Source organism: Lytechinus pictus, chromosome 5, assembly GCF_037042905.1.
Source record: "Lytechinus pictus isolate F3 Inbred chromosome 5, Lp3.0, whole genome shotgun sequence".
NCBI classification, from domain to species: Eukaryota; Metazoa; Echinodermata; class Echinoidea; order Temnopleuroida; family Toxopneustidae; genus Lytechinus; species Lytechinus pictus.
Window position 1 is genome coordinate 10,372,118 of NC_087249.1, and position 27,966 is coordinate 10,400,083.

A 27,966-nucleotide genomic window follows, 5' to 3' on the forward strand; every position below is an offset into this window, starting at 1 on the left:
TCATCAAAATCATCCTCTCTTCTAGGTTTTTTTTTCTTTATCACTGCCACCATCATTCTCATCATCATCATCATCATCATCATCTTCATCACCATCATCTTCATCATCATCATCATCATCACCATCGCCATCACCACCATCATCATCATCATCACCACCATCACTATTATTATCACCACCATCATTATCATCACCATCACCATCGTCATCATCATCATCATCATCATCATCACCACCACCATCGCCAGAGCTGCCAAGTTGTATTTTGCATTTTCAGTATACTTATCCCCCCAAATCAGTATTTTGACAAAAAAATCTGTATTTTTACCGTGTGAGATAAATATGCATGCATAATGGCAAAGTTCGATCACTTCTTACATTTGCGCCCCACACGTAAACAATTGTGTCGAAGACTGAACACTCCACAATGAACTTAACACATCAAAGTGAATGCATTTAACTCCCTACCTCCTGTGACTTGTGCTTTTTATATTTCAAGTGTGCTTGAATGTCATTCGCTCCTCCATGGCTCACGGAAAAATCACATTCACAAAGTGTGCATCTCACACTGAACTGGTCCCTCTTTGACGCAATGATACACTTCCATCGTTTGCAAGATTCCTCCTTGAAATGTTGTTTGCGTGGTTGAGCTGATTTAGAAGACATTTTGATGATTTCCACGATAAAATCTCAAATCAAACCACAAAACACCACTGGCACAGTGCACAGATGAAAACGATGCAATGCGCGATGCGTTGCGACACACGTTCAATCAACGATGTCGATGTCCCATGCACACGTACACACACACGTGTATATACATTGGCAAGTTGGAGCACCGATTTACTTCGGTCCCACACATAGACGATTGATACTACAAGCACCGCACACATGCAGAAAACATACACACATGGATATGCGAAGTCCGTTGCGAGTGACGCGGGCTGTATTGTTTCCGCCCGAAAGCTCCCGGATGCGTAGTGGGGCGAACAATACCTTTTCTTCTCTAATTTGTTTTTTCCCCGTATTTTATCATGAAAAAGCGTACTGCCGTATTTTAAATTGATTTCCATATGAAATACGGGAAAATCGTACTACTTGGCAGCTCTGCATCACCATCATACTAAACATAGTCCTCGCCACTATCAAACTCTTCATCAATTTCATTACTCACGTTGTTGATCTTGCCAATCTCATCCTCTAGCTTCATCCTCTGTTGCTGTGCAGTAATCATCAGATTCTCATTTTTAGACACATCTTGTCTTATTGCCTGAAACTTCTGCTTGATTTCAATCAATGCTCTTTGGTTTTCATTCATATCTCTCCTAGTTTCACTACATTATTGGAGTAAGTATACAACATAGATTATAATATATCTGTAAAGCACTTTGTTCCAATGTATATAGCACTAGCAGTATTTAAAAGTAGAATATGATTATTATATCATTTAAATAACATAAAGGGATATTTTGCCCATGAAATAACCTTATCTAGGACTCCAAAATATTTCATATTTGGGATTAGGATTACTATAAGCTCTATAACGATATATCAAGAGATTGATTTCTCTGGAAATCAGGGCAAAATGAGGATATATTCTTTTTTTCCAGAATCCATCATACAAATTGCTTATTCCTGTCTACATCACAAAACTTAATGTATTCCAGAAAAATGATAGCTATATTAGATAAAATTCTGTTAAATCGTATTCAGCAGTTTCCAATTGCCTTTTCTTTTTTCATATGTCTTAACATCGAAGTCACCTTTTCTTGAAATTCAATGATGATCTTTTACTGGGTTGTATTTTCAATGTTTCTTACATATCTGTTGTTTTAGTGTATGCCATTTTGATTTATGTATTCATTCTTTGTAAATATTGTACATATCAGTTTTTATCTCAGGGCCCTCAAGGACAGCAGTTTGTTAACTGAGGCCACCCTGATCAAATAAAACTGAAAATAAATAAATGATATAAATAGATAGTATGACTCCGACCTAATCAGTGTTCAGAAACTCAGAAAATCTTGGATATAATATCAATGAACGTAAAACAAACAAAAATCCTAAAAACATTTGGCAAGAAGATTTATATAAAGTAGATATGCGAGTTTTACCTTATCTCATCATAAGCATCTCTCAGAATCTTTGCGCTCCTCTGCATAGATGAATAGTAGTACAGCCCCTGTTTAGCCCCAATAAGCACCTGATCGCCTTCAATAGTGAAAGCCTCTCTGCAGTTCGTACGGAGCTGGTGTCTCAGATAACCTCTGGCATCCTTGCTCTGTTCAATCAGTAAGATACTCTCCACACCACGCTGCAGACATCAATCAATGAATCAAAAGAATGTCATTTTTTTCTTCTTGCTATTTATCTTTCAAATTAGTTCCTTGATTGAGTATGCAATTATTCTTTTACAGGATACTAATACATTTCATCAGGTCATAAGAAGTTTTCCCCAAATATAAGTTGGTTAACAACTTGGAGTGATTTAGGAGGTTGTTTGCAAGTAATGACTAACTGGAATTTCACACTTTCAGTGGGTTTCTCAATCAGGAAATCATACTCACTAAATCATTAAATAAGACATAATCCTAATCTTGATTTAAATAAACATTTGTGTGCATAGTCACTTGCCACAATTCTACTTTGGCACCTCATATTTCATAAGATGACCTAGAGGGCATTTCATAAACATCTATAAGATCTGACAACTTGGTTTTGATTGGACGAGAAGCACAGGTGTATCAATCATCCGACAAGTCCTTTCCATGAAACACTCTCATGGAGACCATTTAATGAAAGTAATAAGCACTTGCGAATAGTCATTATCCAACAGTTACCATAATAGCAGTGTCATATCAGGGGGGGGGGGGGAATCTTAAGAAAATACCCTTCCTGATATGACTATCATGACAACTCCATCAACAATATAAAACAGAAAAAACAGAAATAGAGACAATAATTCATAAAATTACCTTTAGACTTTTTTTATTACGCAAAGCGCCCTCATGCGTTAACAAGAATCGCACATGTACATGACAGCAGCCACATTGTCCAAGTTTCTCAGTCAAATCTCACAACTTGACAGACCACAAATTTAGATGAAACGCTCCACTGAAGGTGTCACACAAAAAATGTTGGGTAAGACGCTGCCACTACTTAAGAATGCTATCTTCAGAGAATATAAACCCATGGGCCACAATATGCAAATGAAGTTATTAACAAGCACACATTCCATCATCACTTAGTATGGGTAACACCTGTACCCGGCACTACCCACATGCTAAGTGGTATCAAAATCTTTTTTCTTGGTGAAAGGTTCACTTTTTGGGGTGAAATGGTTGACGAAAGACATCTATCCATACAAGCGAAAGTGTGCCTTCCAGCACGGTGGGCGGCCCACAACAAAATGAATAGTGAGTCAGGGACATCATCGACTCTCTCATTTGCATGTCACTGAGTTGTGCATACACAGTGTAACTGTTCTATGACAAATAAGCAAAATTTTATAAGTCTCAATTTTCAGGGTGGACTTGACCTTTAAGGCTTTCACTACCCTCGCGACATCAAGGGAAGACGGCAGCTCAGCTAATCCATTCTTAACCCAAATACTTTGTATCATTGTCGACATAATGAATTTAATAGACAACTAGAAATGCAATAGAGAGGTCCCAGATTATTGCAAGATGGAACAAATAAGTATTACCTGATCAACAAGAGTGTTGAAAATGACAGGATGGCTGATATCAACGATGTCTAGAAAGCTGGGGAAGTCCCTACTCTGTACCTTTGCTTGACTGATATCACAAGCACGAGGCTGTAAGGTGGATAAGGTTGGGTAAAAGGGTTATATCATTTCAGCAAATATTACATGAAAAATACTTCACTAAACATTCTAAATCTTTGAGATACCAAGTATTATTGACTATCCATACTATTGTTACAGTCAAGGCAAGTTTTCAGTAATGCTGTCAATTGTGCCTACCTCAAACCTTGATGTGATGATTGAAGGTTGTGGAGCATTCTGTGGGATGATACGATTCATGATGTCTTTCAGAATACTTGAATCATGTTGGTCATGACAACAGAATGAATACATCAATCGTTTCAGGCAAGATTCCACACCAAGAGCCCAACGGACATCCTTCAGCTTTAAGAATGATCCTAAATATAGATTTGGAACAAAATCTGATGAATACGGTGTCTTTCTGTGCCATCGACTTGAAAACATGGCGAGTTACTTTGTCTTGCCATGTCGACTTAATAACCTAATTATGTCAACATTTCAAGATACTCTATCTTGCCCTGTTGACTTTATTTGCCACTCTCCACCCAGGTGTTAAATGGGTACCCGGTATGATGCGAAAGCCTATGTACTATGCCTAGCAATTGAGTCTTGGAACTCTTGTTGGAATGCTCCCCAGGGAGTGGAGAAGGTGCATACATTGTATGTGGGCATGCAAGGATCCGATGACCGAGGTAATAATATATCTGTGAAGCGCTTAGAGATGCCGTTCTGATGTATAAAGCATAAGCGCTATACAAATGCAGATTATTATTATTATAGCCTAATTATGTTTACATGGTGAAATACGTTATTTTGCCAAGTCAACTTATACAAACTTGCATGTTGACTTGGCGATATATTTCACCTTGCTATGAAGTTGACATGGCAAGATAAAATAACTTGCCAAGTCGACATTATAAGGCTGTGAAGTCCACATGGTAAGAAGTATCTCGGCATGTCGTCAAGTCGACAATGGCAACTTCTGAAGATGAACGTGTTGTCTGAACTGAAGCAAGTTATGTCCGGATTCCTTGTACATGATTTGATACACATCTAAGACTGGCATCTTTCAAACCACAGAAACCTAAATTGCATATTGTTGAAATTTTTGACTGCTTGTTATATTTCCACGGGTTTCTATTCTCATTTATCGTTACTAATGGTCATAAACAACAAAAAATCCCAAGGTCTGCATTGTAAATACAAATATTATCATTATCAAAACAGAATTCAGAATCAAGTTTTGAATCCATCTCCGAGCAGGTGATTTTCTTTTTCTGTAAATTGGCATTTCAATAATTTCATTTCGCAAGTTAGTTTGAAATAGAATACAGCTAAATTTGAACACAAGGAAAAGCAATTTAAGTATACACAGGAAAAATCCTACAAACACAGATACTCTTCATCACTCCATGTGAGAATCAGAGTTACATCAACAAGGATTCTTACCCACTGGGCCAAGGGGTTTCTTGTGGAACCGAGCAGCAGAACGCTCAATCTCAGCCAGTAGGTTTGGCATGTAATCTCCATACAGCTTCAATCTGTTCTTCCGGCTTCCTTCAAGGTTCTTCAGTCTTCTCTCACGGGCAGCTATGGCATGCGTCGGCACATAAACTTCTACAAATCTACGGACGCAACATACAGATAAATTCTCCAAGATAATCCTCCATTCTCATAGGTCTTCACCAGAGCAGGGATGACTCCATTTTGGCAAATGCCTCATTCCATAATATTAAAGAAAACTTGATGAATTCTTATCTGCGTGCAGTCAAAATTTATGCCTCCACCATTTCCAGGCTAAGAATATATATTACACAACCTAATTAAAAAAAAAATTAACCTGTGACCTTTACCCTCGTGACCCAAAAATCAAATCAGAACATCCTCAATTCAAGTTTGAAGTAGATCGCTCAAACAGTTCATGGTTTTCACAAGAAACACACTCTTAGGTATATAATGACATCTGTCACATTTGACCTCATGACCCCAAAATCTAATCAGATCCATGGACCACATTAGAAATTGATCAAGTAAATGGCTTTTCAGATATTACAAGAACAAGATATTTCAGTGCATATAATGACCTCTGTGACCATTGACCTTTGACCCCCAAATCAAATGAGATCATTGTAACTCCCATATGCACACATGAGCCAAGCTCAAAGTTGATATGTCAAACGGTTCTTGAGTTACCGCATGTAAATGAATGGAAAACAGACGTAAAACTTAAAAACACAATGGCTCCGACAACCGCCAACGTTGGGCGGAGGCATACAAAATGCCACGTGTTGTGGACAGGAACCATTCAATTCTATCAGGCAACTTGCTAAGCTGATAAATAGCTTATGGAAACTTAGTGATTTCAATTCATACTTGTGAGATGGATTCATACATATAAATATATACAAAGAATGATTCACTTTGTATTGGTTTTTATTGGTATTGATTTTTATTCGAATTGAATAAATCATTGAACTGAACTGAACTTGTTCATCAAATACTTACTGCAGTCCATTGATGCGTTTTTGAGCACTTTTAACAGCATTGGCAAACTGCTTCACTTCTTTAACAGCATTCTGCTTCTGTGCTTCAAGATGTCGCTTTTCTTCCACCAAAGCAGTGATCTGTCTTTCTCTATCGACCCTCTCCTCTTCAAACTGTTCGCTGTCCCTGTGGATGAAACAAGAAATTAATCCTATTTAAACTCTGCCATTTCAGACCAGCTTTTACTATTGGAGGGGGGGGGGTGGGGTGTCATATTGACCCCCTCCCCAGATCTTGGCTGATCAAGTGAGTTAAGGTGTGACTAAAAGTCATGCCTAGTCAATCTTATCGATTCATGAATACAAAGCAGCACACGGCCCATTAAAGCATGATGTGGGCAATGCGCTGATGCTTTTCATATGGCACACAACTGGACATTAAGTTCAAATCTAAGTTACGCTTAAATTTTTGTGAAACACTCCCTGGTTTCAAACCCGGCTTAGTTTCCAACTATAGGGGTACATGTAGCTTGATTAACATCACACTGACAAAGGCCTTGTATCCCTCCCCCAGTACTACCCCAGTAAGCAATATTAAGTGCAGACCTGCCAACCTTCTACAAACGAACAAGTATTCTTATAAGGGAAAAAAAGTACTTTTTGACCAAAAAAAGAGTATTTTAAAAAATTTGTCTCAACGTAACAATCACCAACCTGTTGTAGTGAGATCGGTGAAAAAACATGTGAAATGACTCTACTTGAAAACTTGATAATTCACCCTATTATACATGTGCTAGTAGGCAAGAATTTACTTGTTCTATTCATGCAAAAATTTACTGGCCCGACAGTGATTTTTACCGGTCTGGGACTGTCAGACCGGCGCTAGTGTATAATACATACTCCATGATCAGGGGCGGTATTCTGAGGTCATTACCTTCAAAATATTTTATTCTATCTCTTAAAATGAAATTGGTATTCTGAGATGACACTTATCTCTCAGATAAAATTTAAAATTTTTATCTTGCGTATCTATATGATGCGCGACAGAGCAGTGCCTGCGTAGACTTACCAATTGCGTATTTTACTATTGCACGCGGATGATGTGCTTGCACCCATGTTACTTTGAAGAAAAAATAAAATAAACTTAAACGAGGGTAGGGGCTATTTTATTTCCGCGACGTTGACTTCATCAATATTTCTAGGTGAATTAACTCCAAATGTTGACATGAAAATGAAGAAAAATTATATACATGTATTTATGGAGAATAACACCTAAAACGTTATTCCTGTACAATCAGGAATTATTTCATAAGACATTTCTTGACTAATATTGTCTTTGAAATGAGGCTTGAAAAGATGCGATATAGACTTCGAAGAAAATGAGAGTATTGACATTATTGACAGAAATCTTTGTAAAGACGCGCAAGCATATAGTTCAAGCGTATTTGAAGTCAATAAATTGACGCAATCTCACTCCTTTGCCACACCTGGCGGAATGGATTTCCATTGGTTGAGTGAGATGAGAGAGCTATAAAGGCGCGTTTCTCATTGGATATTGATTTAAAAATAGGTGTCTTAAAGAGATACAAAGCCGATACAATGAAGAATTGTTCTCAGAATATCGATTCGGAGAGATTTTAAGGGTATTTTTCTCACTGATTTCAACGGAGATAAAATATTTCATTTTATCTGAGATAAAATGGATCTCAGAATACCACCACAGAAATAAAAAAAAATAACAAATCATGCAAAAAAAGTATTGCATTTATAGCAAAAAAGAGGAACAAATACTCTAAAAAGGGAACGGTTGGCATGTCTGTAAGTGCATTCTCCTCCTTAAATTCAACATCTGTGATTCAAAGAAAAAAACTTTAAATCATTTACCTCTCTTTTTTAACCCTAATTCTTGGCAAGACGTTACTTTCATCAGATCCTTCACCTCGGACCAGTGGGGTGACTAGTTTGATCTCCCTCTGCAAAATACAAACGGATTGAAATCAATAGAGTTGAATCAACCCAAACATTAAAGGTCAAGTCCACCCCAGAAAATTTTTGATTTGAATCGATAGAGAAAAATCAAACAAACATAATGCTGCAAATTTCATCGAAATCGGATGTAGAATAAGAAAGATATGACATTTTTAAGTTTAGCTTATTTTTCACAAAGCAGTTCAATGCGCAACTCAGCGATATGCAAATGAGAGTCGATGATGTCCATCACTCACTTTTGCTTTTGTTTTTTATTGTTTGAATAATACAATATTTCAATTTTTACAGATTTGACAATAAGGACCAACTTAACTGAACCATAAACTGTTAAAATAATGGTAAATTGCACATGTTCAGGGAGAAATAAAACTTTGTTTCACTTGACAAGGAGGAGTAAATTAGAATATTTCATATTTCGTATAATAAATACAAAAGACATAGTGAGTGGGTGACGTCGTCAGTCTGCCAATTTGCACACCGACCAGGATGTGCATATAACTGTTTTGTGAAATTAAGTGAAACTTTAAAATGTCATAACTTTCTTATTTTACATCCTATATTGATTAAATTTTCAGTGTTTTGCTTGTTGGATTTTTCTCCTTTTTTTCAAATCAACTTTTTGTTAGGGTGGACTTGTCCTTTAACGCCCTGTCACACTTATTCAGAATCAGGCAGAATCTGCCGAAATGAAACGACTGTTGTTCAACTACCGGCTGGCCAAGATTTTGTTATGTTATTTAGCTCTATACCGATGCATTCAATATTATAACCAAGGCCCCCATAAACACGTCGGTTGCTGCCAACACTCCATAAAATGTTGTGGTGGCGGCAACCGACGTGTTTATGGGGGCCTCATGTTACAATATGTTCAGAATGCTGCTGAAATTTTGTAAGAATACTTATGGGGTGTTGAAAGAAACTTGCGATCAATTGCAAGTCTATTTTTGGTCCCTAAATCAATCATATGTCTTGCGGTTAATTGCAAATTAGTGATTGATTGTTAATCTGCTCCTTGAAACAGGAAGTTCAATCTGATTCGCTATAGCTAACGTTGATCTGTCAGTTGTAAAATTGCGACAGAATATTTGCAATTGATCGCAAAAGTTTTCTTGCAACACCATTCAATATTCTTTCCACTTCAAAGAACCTTGAAAATATTGAAAAATGATCAAAACATTTGAGATGGCCACAAAAATTGGCCTAAATATTTTGAATGCATTTAGAATGCAGTCAGAATTTCCAGAATGCCCCTCAAATGTCCAAGACAAGAACGTATCACAACTTTTCAATCTGACTACATTGTGGCTTAATTTGCCTCTATTGTGTCTGGTGTATGATTTGTCTCCTGGACTTTGGTTGGGTGAATTCAGTCCCCCTATAATTTTTCCTGAATTGTTATATTTTTCATGCCAGCCGACTCTGCTTGATTCCTGCTAACTCTGAATAATTGTGGCTGGGCTTTGAATTTACAGATGTAATAAAATGACATCCACCAATTAAGAGGCCTTTCTCATTACGCTTTCTAAAACTAGTTTTACTGGAACCCGATGCAGGAAACCAGTTCGGAAGATCGCTTTGCTAGCGTTCCCACTTGATCACACGAAAGTGGTTTTCTAAATCACTTCACTCAAAGCGATCGTGTTGCTATGGAAACGTTCTCAGTGTGGTGACACGTTTCACGCGAAATTGGAAACTGCAGCATAGGCATTCTACACCTGTCATGTGGAGTAGCGCGCTCAAAATGTGCGAAGATCGCTTCCCGAAGAATGGTTGTGTCCTCACTTACGCTAAAACCAGTTTAACAAGGCAAAGCGATCTCGAAAACTACATTGCGAGGTGGTTTTCTGAACCGGTTTGGAAGATCGCTTTGACTATTCTCACTACACGTTATACTTGTTTCCAGTAAACTAGTTTTAGGAAGGTAGTGAGAACGGTGTCTAACTGATTAAACCTTACTTTGTAATTTGATTTTTATTAGAGTAATACACAAATGAATAGTTATTCATGGAACGTAGAACAGCATGTGTCGAACAGGTGCACCTTTACAAACTCCAATTAAAGGTGTTGGATAAAGCGATATGAATTTACAGATGTAATAACATGACATCCACCAATTAACTGATTAAAGAATTAAGTGATTAAACCTTATTCTGTAATTTGATTTTATGAAGCTTTATTAGAGTAATATACAAATGAATCTTTTTATCCATGGAACTTGGAACAGGATGTGTCAAACAGGTGCACCTTTACAAACTCCAATTAAAGGTGTTGGATAAAGTGATTTGACCCTACGAGCACACATGTACACACAAGCACACATACTATACCTCTAAAGACTTGACAATTGTCTTGAGTTCCTCCACAAAGTTGTTAGCTATGTCCAGTTTCGGGGACAGATCTCCAAGCCTCTGTCTCAATGCTTCCCCTTGGCGCTGGATCGAGGCACGTCTTTCTTGTACTCTCTTGACATCACCCTGGAGCGGAGGGGGGGGGGGAGAGGAGACACGTTTTCTCTGATTATTCCTGAAATGGATCAAAGATTTCATATGGGAAGGGGGCTAGGGTTGGGCTAAATTACTTTCTTCAATTACAATTGCGTAACTGAAGAAATGTTCAATTACAATTACTTTTCAATTAAATTACATTTTTTTTCAAATTACAATTACATGTACCAATTACTGTTGTCAATTACAATTTCAATTACTTTCTATAACAATCATAAATGAAATCACTTTGTATTCTGTATGTACTAGCACCACCTATTTCAACATAAGCCGAACTCTAAGTTACAGAGAAACTGACAAGATGAAGGTTTATGTTAAAGAGCACGGATCCTGCCTATTACACTCTTTGATGCTGAAGCAGTTGACACAAAAGGGTCATGAAATTAAATCATAAATTAAGAAAGTTTATTGTTAAGTAACTGAATGTAATTCAAAGTAATTGACAGTAATTGAAGTCAATTACACTTTTTTCAATTACAATTACATTCAAAATTTCAAATACAATTTAATACAATTACTCAAGAAATGTAATTAATACGTAATTGATCAATTACCTTGTAATTGAGCCCAACCCTGAAGGGGGCACGTACTAATGTTGATTGACTTCTAATAATTACTATCAAGCAACTACAATTCTTAGTTCAAGAAGGGGAGGGGGTTCTCATAAAAAAACAATACACAATAACAATTTAATCTAAGGGGGAGGGGTGGGGCACAAAACACATAAAAGTTGCTGATGGGGGACAAAATAAAATTAAGTGAGATAATCAGGAGTTAAAACATGTGACTTGACATGAAAATACTTTCACATGTCTCTTAATAGTGGCCATCTGTCTTTTATAGTGAAAACCTGTCTTTAGACAGTGGACACTAAAAGTGTCTCCTATTTGAAAAGAATATGTCATGGAACCTGTTTATAGAGACCGCCTGTCATTCGTGGCCATTTTTTCTGCTTCTCTCTGGTGGCATTACGTATACAGGTATGACTGTAGATCTACAGGGATGAATATTTGACGAGACATCCTTGTTTTACTTTATAGAAGAAAAGAGGCCTGGGCTTTTGATACAGAATATCGAATGATCTTTGACCCCTAGGTGACCTCTGACCTTATCATCCTCATGAACACACATGTGGTATTACCAAAGGACCATCTGTACCAAGTGTAAACTCAATTGATGCAAAAATAAAGAGATGAGGGCAAGTTGAATGAAAACTTGAAAAAAAAGGATGGACATGACCTCATATCATTTGACCATTTGACCCCTAGAACACCTTTGGCCCCATCATTGTCATGGGCTCACATGTGGTATTACCAAAGTTTTATATGCATCAAGTATGAACATAATTGCAGAAACAAAGAAATGAGAGCAAGTTGAATAGAAACCAAAATTTTTGTAACAGACTCCAGACCAATAGACTAACAGGAAAAGTGATCACTACATGTAGGTCTCTGCCGAACTTCGTTCAGGCGAGACAAAGAGAGTCTTCCTGGGGCTTTGATACATTTTATGCATCCTCTAATCATTAAAACAAATACTGTTAGTGATTTTTTCCCACGGTCTTGACATCTCACCCTTTCTGGTTCTGCACCAGGTTCCAAAGATGACTGGTTGGTAGGCCCTTTTCTCTTAGTTAGGTCTTGAAGATGCGTTAAAGTCCTTAGCTCCCTTTCTAGCAAAGGTAATTTCTATTGATGAAGTGAAAAAATGAGGTAGAAGAAATGGTATTTAGGCAGCATAACAAAGGATGTGTCATTAAGGATTACATTTTTTGCATACCTGTTCCCCTATTTTTTTGTACAAACAACAATGTAAAAAAAGAAGGGTTATAAAAATAGAGTGAGAAATGAAAAAGAGTGCATTTTGAAAAGGATATTGGATTTTTTTGTGTGTGTAATATTGGTTAGAAATTGAGGCAGAAACATTTTATACAAAGTTCAGGTACACAGAACACTTTAATATTGAACTCTCTCCCTTGCCAGCCCCTCCCCTTCTCGATATCTCTCCCTCTCTTTCTCTCTCTATATATACATACATGTATATATTGTGTTTTAAGGATAGAAATAACCTTCGAAGGTTTGCATAAGTAGATCATATATAAGAGAGTCATGTGTATCACCGTGAGCTTCATCCGGAAAAGCTATTGGGAAAGTCAATTTTGAAGTACAACTGAGAAAATTAAAAGAACATCTTTATTCTTTATCGTGGGCGAAGTACTGAAAAAGAAAGAGAAAAAGTAGCATTCCTTTTGATAATGGGAGCTTGATGTCCTGACAAGGACACTTTACACCAAATGAGATGGGTAGCGGGAAACAATTCAGAAGATTCGATCTTCTGGTCAAAGATGACAGACAAAAAAAAAAAGGATAGAAGTTTTCTCCAACTAATAATGGAATATGGCATACTTACTGCATTTAATTCAATCACACAGTCTTCTATCGTTTCCTTGTTCAACTTGATTTCACGGCCATCTCTGGAGGCCTCCTCCAACTGTGTTGCCTTCAGGAAAAGCTGTGTTTGGAGAAGAAAAAAAAAAAAATCATAAATCAGATTGACTTCTTGGATACCATTTAAATGTACATAATACTACTACTACTACTACTAATAATACTAATACTACTACTACTACTAATACTAATACTACTACTACTACTACTACTACTACTAATAATAATAATAATGGTTATTTCTATATGTGCTACACACAAAAGCATCACAGTACTTACAATTGTCAGACATAGACTATAAATATAAATCTTAAGTAACTAAAAATATACAAAATTATGTATGGTTTATGCAGATGTCTTCAATGGAGTAAGGTGAAAGAAAGATGCTCTATTCAACGAGGGGTAGCCGGGTTAAATAGAGTGTCACTTTCTTTCACAAAATGCAAAATGTTGCACCATTGCGCGAATAAGAATATTTGGTATTTGTGTTGTACAATGCCTCGGAATTTAGAGAAAATATGATTTCTACAATATTCACTGGCCTTGAGGGGAACATCGAATATGTCGCCCGCAACAGACTCATATTGGCCCAAGTCTTTAGACGAGGCCAATATGGTTCTTTTAAGGACAACATATTTGATGTTTCCCGAAAGAAGAGCCAGTCAATATCATTATTACGTAAGGCTGTACAATGTGCGGGACAATGTGTAATTCAAGCTACTATTTGGAACAATTTATACGCCTGTTTGATTATCACAAGTCTGAGTTCAAGTTATTCACAAACTTAGTGAAGTAACCCTTAATAAGCAATATTGTGACGTAAATTGTTACCTTGCAGTCGCGCATATACACTTAACGCGTAGAAATCCTGTGCTTGGGTCCCTGGGTTTGTGTATGCACTGGCCGCGCCGCACATTATATACAATGTGTTGGTTCATAAACTGGTTCCAGCCAGATTTCGGAAATACTGAAATTAGCTATCAAAATCGGCTCCTACTGCGCAAGCGCACTAGCAGAGATATGGCCAATATTGCCCTGTGTTTTGCACAGTATGGGCAATGCCTAGGGAGGGCAACATGGCAAATGTTTACCTCGTTGGTCTCGGATTGAAAGTAGCGAGCGAAATATGGCTTTTATTTATCTGCTAAAATACCTTGTGTAGGTAATAATAATCCCTATTTTTCCTATAGTTACCTATGAAAATGAGAAAAAATTATTGAAAGCAAAAAGCAAAATCCCTCAAATGCACATCTGATCTGCAGCAGCAATGTGCATTTAGCCAGTAAGCTCTGCGGGTATTGCAACTGTCTTTGCTAAGTGAAAGACTGTGCAACAATGCATTTTATATGACACATAGCTAGATCCTTGTCATTTGATAGATCCTTGTAGTTTGATATCGATCATTCAGCCCATTTTACAACGACGTCATCAACCGTGCAATTTTGGATCTTTTCCATTGCACACACGCACCAAGCAAGTAAAACCACAACGCGCATCATTATGTACGTGACAATCAACAAACCGAGCTCGCTGTACATGAACATATTTTGCATCGAAATTCATAAATTTAATAAGAAAACGAATCTATTTTTAGGTGTCATATGAACCAAATAATGAATGCTCTTATCATTCGTGCAATGTAGAGAATACTTCATTCGGTGAAAGATGAAATGAATGATCCATTCAAACTCGGCTACGGCTCGTTGAATGGATCATTTCATCTTTCACCTCATGAAGTATTCTGTCCATTGCACTCATAAACATTCATTATTTGTATATTGGATAGTACGTGTGCAATGATATGAATGTCTTGACACTTGGCCTCCCATTTGCTTACGTACAACAAGCTAAGTAGGCGTTGTACAATAGGAAATATAATACCTTGTACATGTCTTTGGCACTTTGCTTGAGCAAGAAGTTTTTACTGGTCTCCTCATCCATGAAAGTTAAAGGATTATCAACCTGGGGACAAATTAAAAAAATACATGTATTAATTTAAAGGTCAAGTCCACCCCAGAAAAAAGTTGATTAGAATGAAAAGAGAAAAATCAAACTAGCATAATGCTGAAAATTTCATCAAAATCGGATGTAAATTAAGAAAGTTATGACATTTTAAAATTTTGCTTATTTTTCACAAAACAGTGATATGCACAACTCTGTGACAGGCAAATGAGACAGCCAATGATGTCCCTCACTCACTATTTCTTTTGTTTTTTATTGTTTGAATTATACAATATTTCAATTTTTACAGATTTGACAATAAGGACCAACTTAACTGAACCATAAAGCAATGCTAATTCCACATGTTCAGGGAGGAATTAATTGTTGTTTTACTTGACAATGAGGAGAAAAAAATCAGAATTTTTCATTTTCATATAAGATACAAAAGAAATAGTGAGTGGATGACGTCATCAGTCTCCTCATTTGCATACGGACCAGGATGTGCATATAACTGTTTGTGAAATTAAGCGAAACTTCAAAATGTCATAACTTTCTTAGTTTACATCCGATTTTGATGTAATTTTCAGTGGTATGCTTGTTGGATTTTTTCCTTTTTATTCAAATAAACTTTTAGTTGGGGTGAACTTGTATTAAAGTTTTAAAATTGCTTGATTACAAATTAACTTACAAAGTAGCTTTGTAAAATAAAATGAAAGAAAAGAAGGATCAGACATGCACAATACAAAACTCTAGAAAAAGGTAAATTTTTCTAAACTCATGATTAATGAATTCACATAACATTCACAGATGAGTCCGTCTTTGTTCATTTCAATAATTCACTCTTTTTTGCCTTGTTGAAAATGATTTTGGAGAGCATCTATAGTGGGAGAAACAACTCACATATTTACATCTAAGTTCATTCTCACCAGATTCGAAAAGTAAAACAGAAATTTAAGAGTCCTGAAAAGTTCCCGCTGCAAACAAAACTGGAGGAAATATGTGAGGTTCTATGAAATAACTGACCAATGAGACGTGTTTCCCTAAAACGTCACACCCCTCATACAATATTCCATAAACTCCACTAAAAATTGTTTACCTGGATATGGAGATGTTTCATGATGTCAGACACATCTTCCTCAGTACTTGATACGAATTCACCATCAGCTAGCATTACCGTGTAGGTGGTATTACCATCTTTGCATATTCTCGTCATCACTGTAATGGACGGTCCATATACTTCCGGCCTGTACGCATCATCTCCTCTATTTCGTAACTTGATGCATATCTCTGCAACACTGTTAGATTGACAAAGTGTACAAGGAGCCATTGACTAGATGAAGTTATCACCATCAGATTCAGAACGTCAGAAGTAAACAAGTTTCATGCTATTCAATGATCGTTATATCATAAATCCTGTCTTATTTATGTTTTTTCATTTTTATTTGATCTTTTGGGCTTAATGTTAGCATCTTGATATGACAAAAAGAGCTCCAAATTTTACTGAGATATAAAGTAGATCGAGTGGGCAGTTGACCCAGACCACTTATAAACAGGGGTCGGAGCCACTTGCTCCTGGGACTGAAACAGCCGGGTTTCCCCTTCATAGCAAGGACAGATGCAAGCTGGCTTTGTCATCCCAAGAAGGAGCCTGGCTGGCTATTATTTTGATGATGATGATATGCTTGGATGTCAAATCTCTTTTTCTGAGACATACAAAGGCGCAGACTCCAAAGAGAAAGAAGAATTCAAATACATTCATGACAGGAAACGTAAAGACTGGAGTACATTTGAAGAGCTCCTGGGCCCCGTCTAACAAAGAGTTGCGATTGATCCAATCAATCGCAACTATGGAAAGCCAGCAAAGTCAACATATAAAATGCATTTTTATTTAAAAATATTCTAGATATGAATGTATATCCATAAATTCATTGATTCCTTGACAATTTGGTGTGACCTCCTTTGTTTACAAAGGACATTTTGCAAATTTCCTGTAGAAAAAAATTATGACACTGATGGATTCTATAGAGTTACGATTGATTGGATCAATCGCAACTCTTTGTAAGACGGGCCCCTGGGCTCTGTAACCTAAAGGTTTGTGATCAACATCCCTTAAATGCCAATGACCAATCCAGATCATTGTTGCATGCAAATTTTGTTCCAAACAAAAATCAGTATTGCTCTTTCATACTTGCAATCCAGTAGGACACGGTCACATTTCCCCTATAGGAAATGTATTTCTATACAAACCAACTATATGTAGCTGGTGAAGACAAAAAATAGGTTATTTTGGACTCGTCGTAGTCCACCTTAAGGCCACCGCACAACTTACGACCCGACTGGTCTATGACTGCTCTGCGAATGAGTGAGGGGAGATGAATCGCAAGGTACCCTGCTAGTCTGCGACTCACGCATGTGCTTTTTGCTTTCTGCCACAGCAACTGAGAAAATGATGCTTACTACTGCGTATGCATGTTGCATATCATGTACACGTCGGTATTAAATTGAGACTCTACTGTCTGGAAGCTGGATTGAGCTTGAGATCTAGTTGTCAAATCCTTACGATTTTCCTTGTGATTTGTCTCTGACCGGTCTGCGACTCTCAAGTTGACAAGAGCTGTGACGCCACATTTCCCTTCACTCATTCGCGGACCAGTCGGGTCGTAAGGTATGCGGTGGACTTTAGGGAAAATGTAACGCTGCCATGAAACCTTAGAATTAACAGGCCAAGATTATCAAACTTATGATGATTTGAGGGGAAGAGAGTTCTATGAGTGAAGAATTAGTAGAGAATGCTTGGTCTTGCTTGTTGGACATAAAAAATCAAACACAAGCATGGTAGTTTGACCATAATTTGTCCTGTCTTGTATCTCAAAAGGTAAGTAATATCCTGAAACTCTGACATTACCAACATAAGTAAAAGACCTGAGATTACCCTGTGGAGTGACTTCTTTATAAGGTCTGCATTTGTGAAAATACTGGTAAAACATCTTGTGTCTTTATCTGAACTTTTCACAAACATCAAATCAGATGTAGGTACTTACTCCTTTCCCACCTTTACAAGGGGACGAAATGATACCCTACAGCCATGAATGATGGGTCTTCCACCCAGGCCTACAATTATGGCCATCAGCATCGCACTCTTCCCACCTGTTGGAAGCAATGAACAATACCACTATAAAGGAGATTCCTTACAGCCACATTGTATGTATGCATGTATGTAAGTAAATAAATAAATAAAATAGGATATAGGCAGCGCACGTGTCCACCTCGTTAGATATTCCTATATTACCCCTGCTAAGCTAGTCTACCATTCTGGTGCTCTCAACTTTTGAGTAGTTACTTAAGCCCCCCCTCCCGACCCAATACATTAAGCTTAAAAAATAGCAAAGGTAGGTTAGGGTTAAATAAATACCAGTCTAGATGACACTTATTCCTTATTCATGATTATTACCAAGAATTGAAAAAAGGTAGAGCTGAGCTCACTGAAAAGCAGAGGCAGCACGATTAGTGCTAATAAAACCTAGTTAAAACTATTAAAAAAGTATTTGTATTTTTTAAATTTTAGCTTATCATAATATTGAAATTTTAATTCTAAGCTTAAACAATGCCACTGAACTATAGAATAGAAGTATACAGAATGACATGTCTTATTTCTTTATTTTCTTGTCTAAATTTTCACACCTCTCATCAATAAAGAACCATTTTGAATACGCTCTTCGCAGCATATTATGGCAAATGTGATCTCGGTGCAAGTTAAGCAAGATCAAATATAATTGGGGCCCCGTCTTACAGAGAGTTACGATTGATCCAATCAATTGTAACTATGGATGGCCAGCAACATCAACATCTATTCTGCATGATTGTTCAAAATATTTTCTAGCTATGATGTATATTCATGCCTTCATTGTTTTTTTTTTAATTCACTGCACTTCTCTTTGCATACAAAGTACATTGTGCAAGTTTTTCGTAGAAAAAATTACGACACTGATGGATTTCCATAGAGTTACGGTTGATCGGATCAATCGTAACTCTCTATAAGACGGGGTCCAGTAATGATTGCAAACACACCACTGAGGTGCTGAAGACTTTGAACAAGAAAACAAAGAAATATGGCGACCTCATCCTTCTAAATTTCAATTTCATTGATAAAAGTTTTGGAATGCAACGTCGTCGAACACCTGTAAAATGAAGAGTTTTAAGTCCATGGAATAATTTTCCTGGTATCGCATCGCAATTCGCTCCACATTTTTGAAAGACTGCTATGCATTAAGTCCACGCTGTAGAATCCATGATTCTTATTTCTTTTGATTTTCCCATTCCTGGCACCTAAACTTGGAGCACTGTAAATTGATCAGTAAAATGCCACTCAAAACCAGAAAGAAAAATATCCTACTTGACTCAGCCCTAGCGAATTTACTTACTCCCATTGCAGCCAACTACAAAGTTCATATTTGGACCAAAGCTGCACTCAAGCCTTTTGTGGCACATGAAGTTCTGTAGTGATATTTTCTCGATGATGCCAAGCCCTGCTTCTATCTAGGAAGGATAAAACAATCCAAAACGGCATTAAATTGTGCAAAACAGTCAGTTAATGTTGCATCGATTATGTGTTCCCTATATCATAAAATCATCATCTTAGCACAAACTATTGGGAGCAAAGTGAGTATTGATCTACAAGACTACACATAGATTAACTTCATCTGTAGTTTTAATTTAATGAAAGGATATTTAAATATATCAGGTGTTTCCTTTGAAACACCTTCCTTTGGTTGGACAAACAAATTCTCTTGGGGCTTCACTCCTCTGGAAAAAATAGTAATTGCCAGACCAAACCTTGGATAAATAATTCCCACTCTACTCTTTCAAAGCCTGATATATTTGTATAATAGATATATTCATAATTTTAATGCTACCCAATGCACCGGCTAAATGTGATGAGAGTGCATTGCCATATATTGGTTGACAAAGCAATGGTGATAGACTGAAACTCATTAGATAATGATTTAATTGTTCTAACTTGAAATTTTTTTTTAATTATAATTTCACAATATCAAACCCTTACTAAATCAATATTCTTTTTTTTGGTGCCAACAATCAACTTAAGCTTGAAGTCTTTGGTCAAGCAAAATTAACTGTATATTAATCATTACAAGTGGTTACCATAACAGCCATGATATACGGTATATATACGTACACGTTCAATTTGATTACTGGTATTTTGAGACTGGCTGAATGGTTCCCCTTTCTTGCTCTCTTCACCTAGGTCACTTTGGATGGACGCAATGTGGGCCCTCTTCTGTTTCGGCCCCCCATTCGAGCTGGATTTGTGTTTGGGCATGACTGCACTGGAAGTGTTGCTGATGAAGGTTTGGGTTCCTATGGAAAAACGATGCTGATAAGGTCTAAATAAAGAGTGAGAAAGAGAAAGCTCGGCTTAAATTTCAATATTTTAGGGCGACATCTCGGTCATAGGGTCAATTCTGCTGAAGAGTGGGCAGCATCCACAAGAATATTTCTGAAAAAAAATCACCCTCAACATTTAAGGATTCAAAAGAAGGTCACTAGGACACCCTAGACCAGGATTTTGTGCAGGTAGGTGTTTAATAAAGTTGTTTGTTAGTTATAAGAGACTCTACGAATGACTGGTGACTCTTTTTTTTATATGCTGATTCAACACCAACATGACCAATGAAAATTTGGTGTAGATCTATCATTCATCACAAGAAAGGTAGGTACGCCACTGATAATTCAAATCTTCATCCAAATCTGTTGAAACTTACCTCAACATAAAGAAAATGTGTCACCCATTACGATGATGCATTGATTAAGACATATGATGAAGAATAACTCAAGTTATGATTTTTTAAAGAAATGATTTCTAAGTATTATCCATTCCGAACGAATTGTCGACCATCGAGTATCAATCACCACCGCGCATGCGCATTCGGGGATTGCCAATTCGGGGCGGAGATTTTACATCGCGCATAAACGCTTCTCGCGGCATGGTGACGAAGCGTAAGTGCGCATCATTTGTGAATGAGATTGGTCATTTTCGCGGCGCTCATAAATATGCATGTGCGTTCATGATACGCATATATCGGAGTATTTTGTTGTTTTGCAAGGCACATGCAGTGTGCAAGACGATTGATTTGAGACTTGAAGTTAATTTCACATGTTTTAACTAGATTATCTGAATTACAGTGCACAATTACGACATGGAAGACCATTGGGATGGATTTCAAATATAATATGTAAGTGAGTTGATAACATTTGGTTTTGCATCTTTCTTTTTTCAAGTTGTTTTGAGATCGAGAATTTTTTCTTTCATTTTAATCATCATTTCTTGTTTCTTGTCTGTCCACCGCAATTTTTTGTAGTCCTATGTTAAATGTTCCCCTTCAGTACACTGATGCCTGAAAGTATGAATCCGAAAAATGCACCCCCCCCCCCGCGTTCATCCTTTCTCTCGATCCTAACAATAACATTAAAAAGGATAATAACATAAGCTGATACTAGATAGTTTTGACAAGTTATTAAAGTCGTTTTTTTTTTTTTTGGAGAGGCGGGGTGGGGGGGGGGGGTGATGTAATTCCCATTCCCCCCCCCCCCCTCATTTTTTGTTTTTATTCGTGACTTGATATCCTTGCCTTTACGTGATTTCCTATGCATGCTCAATCCTTGAAACTTTACATAATTTTAAAATATTTTTACAGATCCATAGTACACCATACAGAACTTTTTTTAAAGGAGCTAGTCTCAAGTTTGCCTCTCTGTTTTGTTTCCTTTTCTGTGAGTTCCTTTCTTCTCATTTTGTTCCTCTCCTGTACTAACTTTACAACCATTTGCTTTTGTTTTTGCTCCTCTAGCCTCACTTTTTTCCCAATTTCATTGCATTCATTATTTTGTTTTCTCTTTCATCTACAGGAAATTTTTGTAGCCAGGAGGCTGTATCATTTGATGAAAACATCAGTTTGGATTCGACCTTACCACAGAAATGTTAGGGGCCCTATGAAGCATTGCATCCGCTCTGCCAAACTGCCTCTCACCCGAGATATTTGTAGAACTACACGATGCACTTTCTGCAGCAAGATCCAGCTAAAGTTGTGATGAACTAGCATATAATAGATTTCTTATATTCATAACATTCATCATTCCAGTTCTTAATTGATATTTCAAAAGTTTAATAAATCACTTTACATGCATTTAATATATTTCTTATATTCATATCATTCATCATTCCAGTTCTTAATTGATATTTCAAAAGTTTAATAAATCACTTTACATGCATCATATTGAGCTGTACACTGAATCTTGCCTCATAAGATCATTTGGCTTCAGCTCTACATAATACCCCCCCCCCCAGCAATAAAAAATGAAAATCTAATAAAACAATAGAGCTGCAGGCAGTAGCGTACCTAGGATTTTCCACAGGGGGGGGGGGGGGGGCAAAATCGTCCGCCCAAAAATTTGACAAGCAAAAAAGTCTTCAACCACAAATAAAGGATTTCGTACTTTCGGTCTTAAACTTCAAAGGAGGGGGCCACCGGTGGCTCATCAGGGGGGGAGGGCAGGGATACGTCCCTTGCATGGGTTGTGACTCGTCGGGGGGGCAGTCTGCCCCCCCCCCATAGGTACGCTAGTGGCTGCAGGTCCACCCACCCATCTGTATCAACCATTACCTCCAATGAGAATACCTTATTTTAAATTTTATTGAGCAACTTCATTAATACTGTTAAAATATCCAATTTATATTTTTATGTGGAGTTAATTAATGTAACCAATGCCAACAAGGAAAAAAAATAAAATGAATACTTTCATGTGTCAGTGTGGATTTGTCATTTCTTTTTTAAATTTATTTTAATATTCAGATCTGTATGTGTATCCTTTTTCAACACTATGTTCCTTCTCTTCTCTACTGCATGTGCCAAATTGTTTGTTTTTTTGCTCATACTTCTTAAATAAATCATGAAAAAATTACATAAAGTCTAAATAAAAATATTTAAACAGACATACAAGAAAAAAAGTGTTAGTTTGGGGTGATAGAAAATGTTAGAAGACAGTTGGGGGGGGGGGGGTGAGATAAATCAATTGTTTCTTTCTTGTCAATTTAAAAGCTGCAATTCACATTTGTGAATAATTAAGTAGTTGGTAGAACAATTCCTGCTTAAAGTTGCAGTCTGAATGGAATGCAGGATCGCCAAGAACAAAGCCCAGAGGCAGAGGTGGGGTTGGTTTTTTTAAGGCGGCATTTCCATCACGCTTTCTTGGAACCACAGATATTCGACGGCTCATGCAGCCCAAGTCTGTTCATTGTTGGGCCCCTCGACTTCAGATCAGTAAGTATTGCCATGCTCAAATGGAGGTAAGAAATTAATCTGAATGAAAATAAAAATATGAAAACAAAAGAAAATTAAAATGATAATGAATTAAATTAGATCTAGGCCATTCATTTTTAAAATAATAAAAAATTTAAGTTTGATTAGGCCAAAAGAAATCATGTTACATGAATTTTCAACAGAATATAATCATCAAATAATGAATCAAGACTAAAGTAAATTACCTAAAGTAAAGGCTAAAATTAGGTTCGAGAAGATTCAGAAAGTTGTTGCGTCATTTGCCATTTTTTTCCAATATTTTATTCAATCAAAATGAATGTGTGTCAGTGTGGGATGTATTTCTGATTTCTACATTTGTGTCTGGTTTTCAATTCCTAATTTATAAAAAAGAAAAAGTTTTTTTAAATCAAAGAAATACCAGACATATCACGGTAGACGGTCTGCTACACAAATTCCAATGCGCAGGACTACACACCGCGGGCAACCCAAAACCCTAGCAGCCGCCATAAATTAGCCCGCGAAACGCGTCGCCAAAATTCCCACGAAAATCCCACGAAACAAATAGCAAGGGCGTTTAACATTCGTCCGTGGCAAATGGTGGCAAGAAATGCTGCCATGAATGAGGTAAGAAATGAAAGCTTACGACTTCAATTTTCGAGTAGCATATGTATTTTTAGCGTAATATGTCTGATAATTCCATGAAAATAACATATAATGATGATTTGATGCATAAACTGTACTTACAGACTGTTTTAGTGCAATTTTTGTTCCGATCTCGACCCTCCGTCGCAAGAGCTTACCGTGCAGTATAGCTGAATGCATTGGGAAGATGATGTCATCGTTTTCATTCCCATTGATATACGTTTACCATCCTAGACAGGAGACTCAAGTAGGGCTTGCCGTTATTGCTCGCACCGGCTCCCGAAGCAGCTTGTCGCCATTTTCGTACGCGAAAATGATGACGCGAAAATCGCGCCCTCTCGCGCTAGAGTAGCGTACCTAAGAAAGGGTTACCATTCTGAAATGTCCATATTAATATTAGAAAAAATAAATAAGTGATGAAGGAATGGAGTAGAAATAGAATTTTAAAGAACATAAACAAATTCAAAGCAAATCAATGCATGTTCCCTGATTGCATTCGGAAAATACATGCAACTTAGTTGATATGGAAAGTTGGAACAGGAGATCCAAACAACCTGCTCTCAGCTGTTACTTCAATACAGGTAAAATTCATATTCCGAATTTGAAATGTATTTCCATTCTAAATATTTTCTTAAAAGTGGTTGAATCTGGTCAATAAACTGAAAATTAAATGATAAATTATCAGTTCCGTCGTGGTTCTGAAAGATCAATGCTGAGTGATTTCACAAGACTACAATACACAGTACAGTCCCATGTTCTCATTTTCGTGTTGGAAATGTGTTTGCAGTCACGTAGCGTCGATCTTTCAGGACCAAGAATGGACTGATAATTTATCTTTTCAGAGTAATTGATTGACCAGATTACACCACTTTTTCAGAAAATGTACTTTGTAAAACATTTCATATTCTTTGGAATATGAATTTTACCAGTATTAATAACAGCTGAGTGGACTCAGTGGAGGTTTTTTTTTTTACTGTTTCAATATTCCTGATCAACACTTTCCAATAAGAGAAGCTGCGTTTGCGATCTGACATTGTAATCGATCATAATCATATCTACATGAAATAATCTTGAAAAAAAATAATATGTTCTTTGAAATTCAGTTTCTATATCCTCAACCTCTCGTTTTCAGTATTTTTTCTTTGGTAATTTTTAAAATTTGAAAATGAAAGGAGAAAGGACTCTTACTTTTGTTTAAAGAAAAAATGGCCTTATCGTGAAATTTGTCACCTCTCTTCTCGTGTGTGTCGGTGTGTGCGCGCTCGTTGTGTACAAAGTCAATGGGAATGGAAAGATGTCACCACCGCTGACGAAATAAACGGCAGTGAATGGACTGGTGACATAAACCACGATAATGCCGAAAAAATATAAATAAAAGAAAGTTATGCAACAATTTTGATAACTATTCTTTTTAAAACAAAAAAACTTTATGACTGACCACTGCTGCCACAAACTTTAAGGTGGCTAAGGGTTGGCGAACTTTTGTTTTAAATATGATTATAATTTAATTTGGCACACATTGCCGAATGCCGAACCGAACCCAAACATGCCGCCTGATTTGCAGCACTACTATCTGTTGCTTAACTCACCGAGCTAGCAGGATTTGCTGCTGAAATGAAAGCCCAGGCAAAAATAGACCAAAAGCTAATCTCTGTAAATTGGTTGTTCCGCTGAACTACATCGGCTCCACTCAAATCCCCAGAAATGACGGTTAATCCTTGTCTAAGGCCAAAAAGGGTTTTACACTAATCACAGTGATTGTAACTTGTAATATTGTAACTTATAGGTCTGTCTACCAATTTTTCCTCATTACTGTTGTTTAGTTTACAACTGCAATTAATAAAAAAAGAGAATATTTATATCTACGCCTTTCTGATTATTTAACTTCTTAGATATATTTTCAGAACGAGTCGGAGGACAGAGTTCCATATGCACCCCTCACCCAAAAATGACAAAAAATTGCCAGGACTTCCGGTTTGTTCATGTCACTTCATATTTCGCTATCGAGTTTTTTAGTTTCTTACCTTTTTCTATTTCCAGGGACTCAAAGACAAACTCACTTCGTTGTACTGCAGTCAAGACTTCTACCTGCTATGCCTATGCTAGCAAGAAGCTAGGGTTTTTTTAGCGATCATGATCGTGAACCGATAGTTCCGACTAGACCAACAGACCCTTTCCTGACTAAACAAACCGATGTCTACGGACAATTACACGCACTCAATCCTGCTCGAAAATTTGACGGAAGCCATATTTTTGCCTGTAGATCTACTGTAGTCATGGTAGTGTCTATTAGTATTACCACTCCTCCATCATCACATCAGATTCAGATCATTTCACATTTGTCATCTTTTTTTAAATTTAGATAGATCGATTCTACATTTCTAGATCTAGATCTTTAATTTTTATATTTACATTTTGATTTGAACCTTCTCCATGTTTTTATTTTCGATTTCAGTGGGGTGCATATGGAACTCTTGCCATGATTTTATGAACTTTTTCCATAATATAGGCCATATATTTGTTTCGGTGGAGGTGATACTAGTCTATGCCGCATGCCGCGGATCCAAGCGGCACGTGCACCGAGTATGCAGGACACGCTGCTCTGCAGCAGAAAAGAAAATTGCTACGCCAACGAGATCGAGATTTAGGAAGTTATTAAGCCAGGGTCTAATGTTAGCTCAATTTTGATCTATTTTCACTAGAAATTTCAGTAAAAGTAGTTACTCGACTTACCAGAAAGCCTGCTGATGCTCAAACACATTCACTTGAAACTTTAACTCAAAGTTCTCCTGGTTGTACCGGCGGTGATGATAATTGATCTTGGCGCGCGCATCATCATGCATAATAATATGGCTAAACTAGCGTGCATGAAAAAGGGAAACCCCCTATCGCAACCACGCATTTTCCGATGAGGGGGGGGGGGGGGGGGAGTACGCTCCCGGAGCTGAGCTGAGGAGGGACAAGTCTCACCATTGTTTGAATGACGTTAATTTGATTCAATTTTTTTAAAGATAAAATCCAGATCTACATACTTTGTCATTATCTTTATTTCCCCCCCAAATTATTACCCCTATTTTACCGCTCTCGTACTCTTTCCCATTTGTCTATCACATTTTGTCACGTTTCGTATATACATAATCTCTAGCTCCTCGATCCTAACCCTTCTGTTTCTTCTAGCTTTTATATCTACCATAGAGATAAATACATCTCTATGAGATCTAGTACTAGTAATAGTATTCCATTACTATTTCGTTTCATCAGAGCCGTACGTGTGGACGATTATTTTTTTAAAGGGGGTGCTGATTTGTAAGAGAATTTGACAAGCAAAACAACAAAGAAAGAAAAAAAAAACGCACACACATGCACACACACAAAAAAGAGGTTTTCACTAAAACATGAAGGTCAGTTTTTAGCATACCTATACCTGACTTCCAGGGGTGCTGCCTATATGGCGTATAACACCAGCACCCACGGCAAATGTTAGGTGCTTCACCCCCGCTTTGTAGCCCTTTATGTGACTCATACTAATTAATAAGAAGATAACTCATGAATATAGCACGCCATTGCAGAATTTATCAATTATGTTTAAGAAGATAAATATATGCAAAAAATATGAAATTATAATGTTCAAGAAGAAAAATATATGCAAGAAAATATATATATAAAATTGTATGTTCAAGAAGAAAAATATATGCACCAAATATGAAATATAGATTACGGTAAATATTCAAGACCAAAATATTTAATATACATAAAAGGCATGATAATTATATGCAAGACACAAAATATATATGCTCGGCACAGAATATGTGCAAAATGCAGTATATGCAAGACATA

At 37.0% G+C, this 27,966-nt stretch overlaps 1 protein-coding gene across 3 annotated transcripts in view; it reads right to left on the reverse strand.

Annotated features, from left to right (window-relative positions):
• LOC129262443 (structural maintenance of chromosomes protein 6-like) overlaps positions 1-27,044 on the reverse strand; it is a 41,548-nt gene extending 14,504 nt beyond the window's left edge. The window contains exons 1-16 of one of the 3 annotated variants that reach the window (XM_064099786.1): positions 26,863-27,044; positions 20,346-20,553; positions 19,573-19,687; positions 18,193-18,298; positions 16,248-16,446; positions 15,092-15,172; positions 13,173-13,274; positions 12,338-12,451; positions 10,587-10,733; positions 8,155-8,243; positions 6,293-6,457; positions 5,237-5,412; positions 3,986-4,164; positions 3,707-3,817; positions 2,115-2,314; positions 1,175-1,334 (exon numbers count right to left, since the gene is read on the reverse strand). In XM_064099786.1, coding sequence (XP_063955856.1) covers positions 1,175-1,334; positions 2,115-2,314; positions 3,707-3,817; positions 3,986-4,164; positions 5,237-5,412; positions 6,293-6,457; positions 8,155-8,243; positions 10,587-10,733; positions 12,338-12,451; positions 13,173-13,274; positions 15,092-15,172; positions 16,248-16,446; positions 18,193-18,298; positions 19,573-19,687; positions 20,346-20,489 — 2,088 coding nt within the window. In that variant the 5' untranslated portion in view covers positions 20,490-20,553; positions 26,863-27,044. Of the gene's footprint in view, positions 1-1,174; positions 1,335-2,114; positions 2,315-3,706; positions 3,818-3,985; positions 4,165-5,236; positions 5,413-6,292; positions 6,458-8,154; positions 8,244-10,586; positions 10,734-12,337; positions 12,452-13,172; positions 13,275-15,091; positions 15,173-16,247; positions 16,447-18,192; positions 18,299-19,572; positions 19,688-20,345; positions 20,554-26,622; positions 26,736-26,862 lie in introns of those variants that run through there. The other 2 variants (XM_064099785.1, XM_064099787.1) reach the window with 2 other exon arrangements.
• Positions 27,045-27,966: the final 922 nt, after the last annotated feature.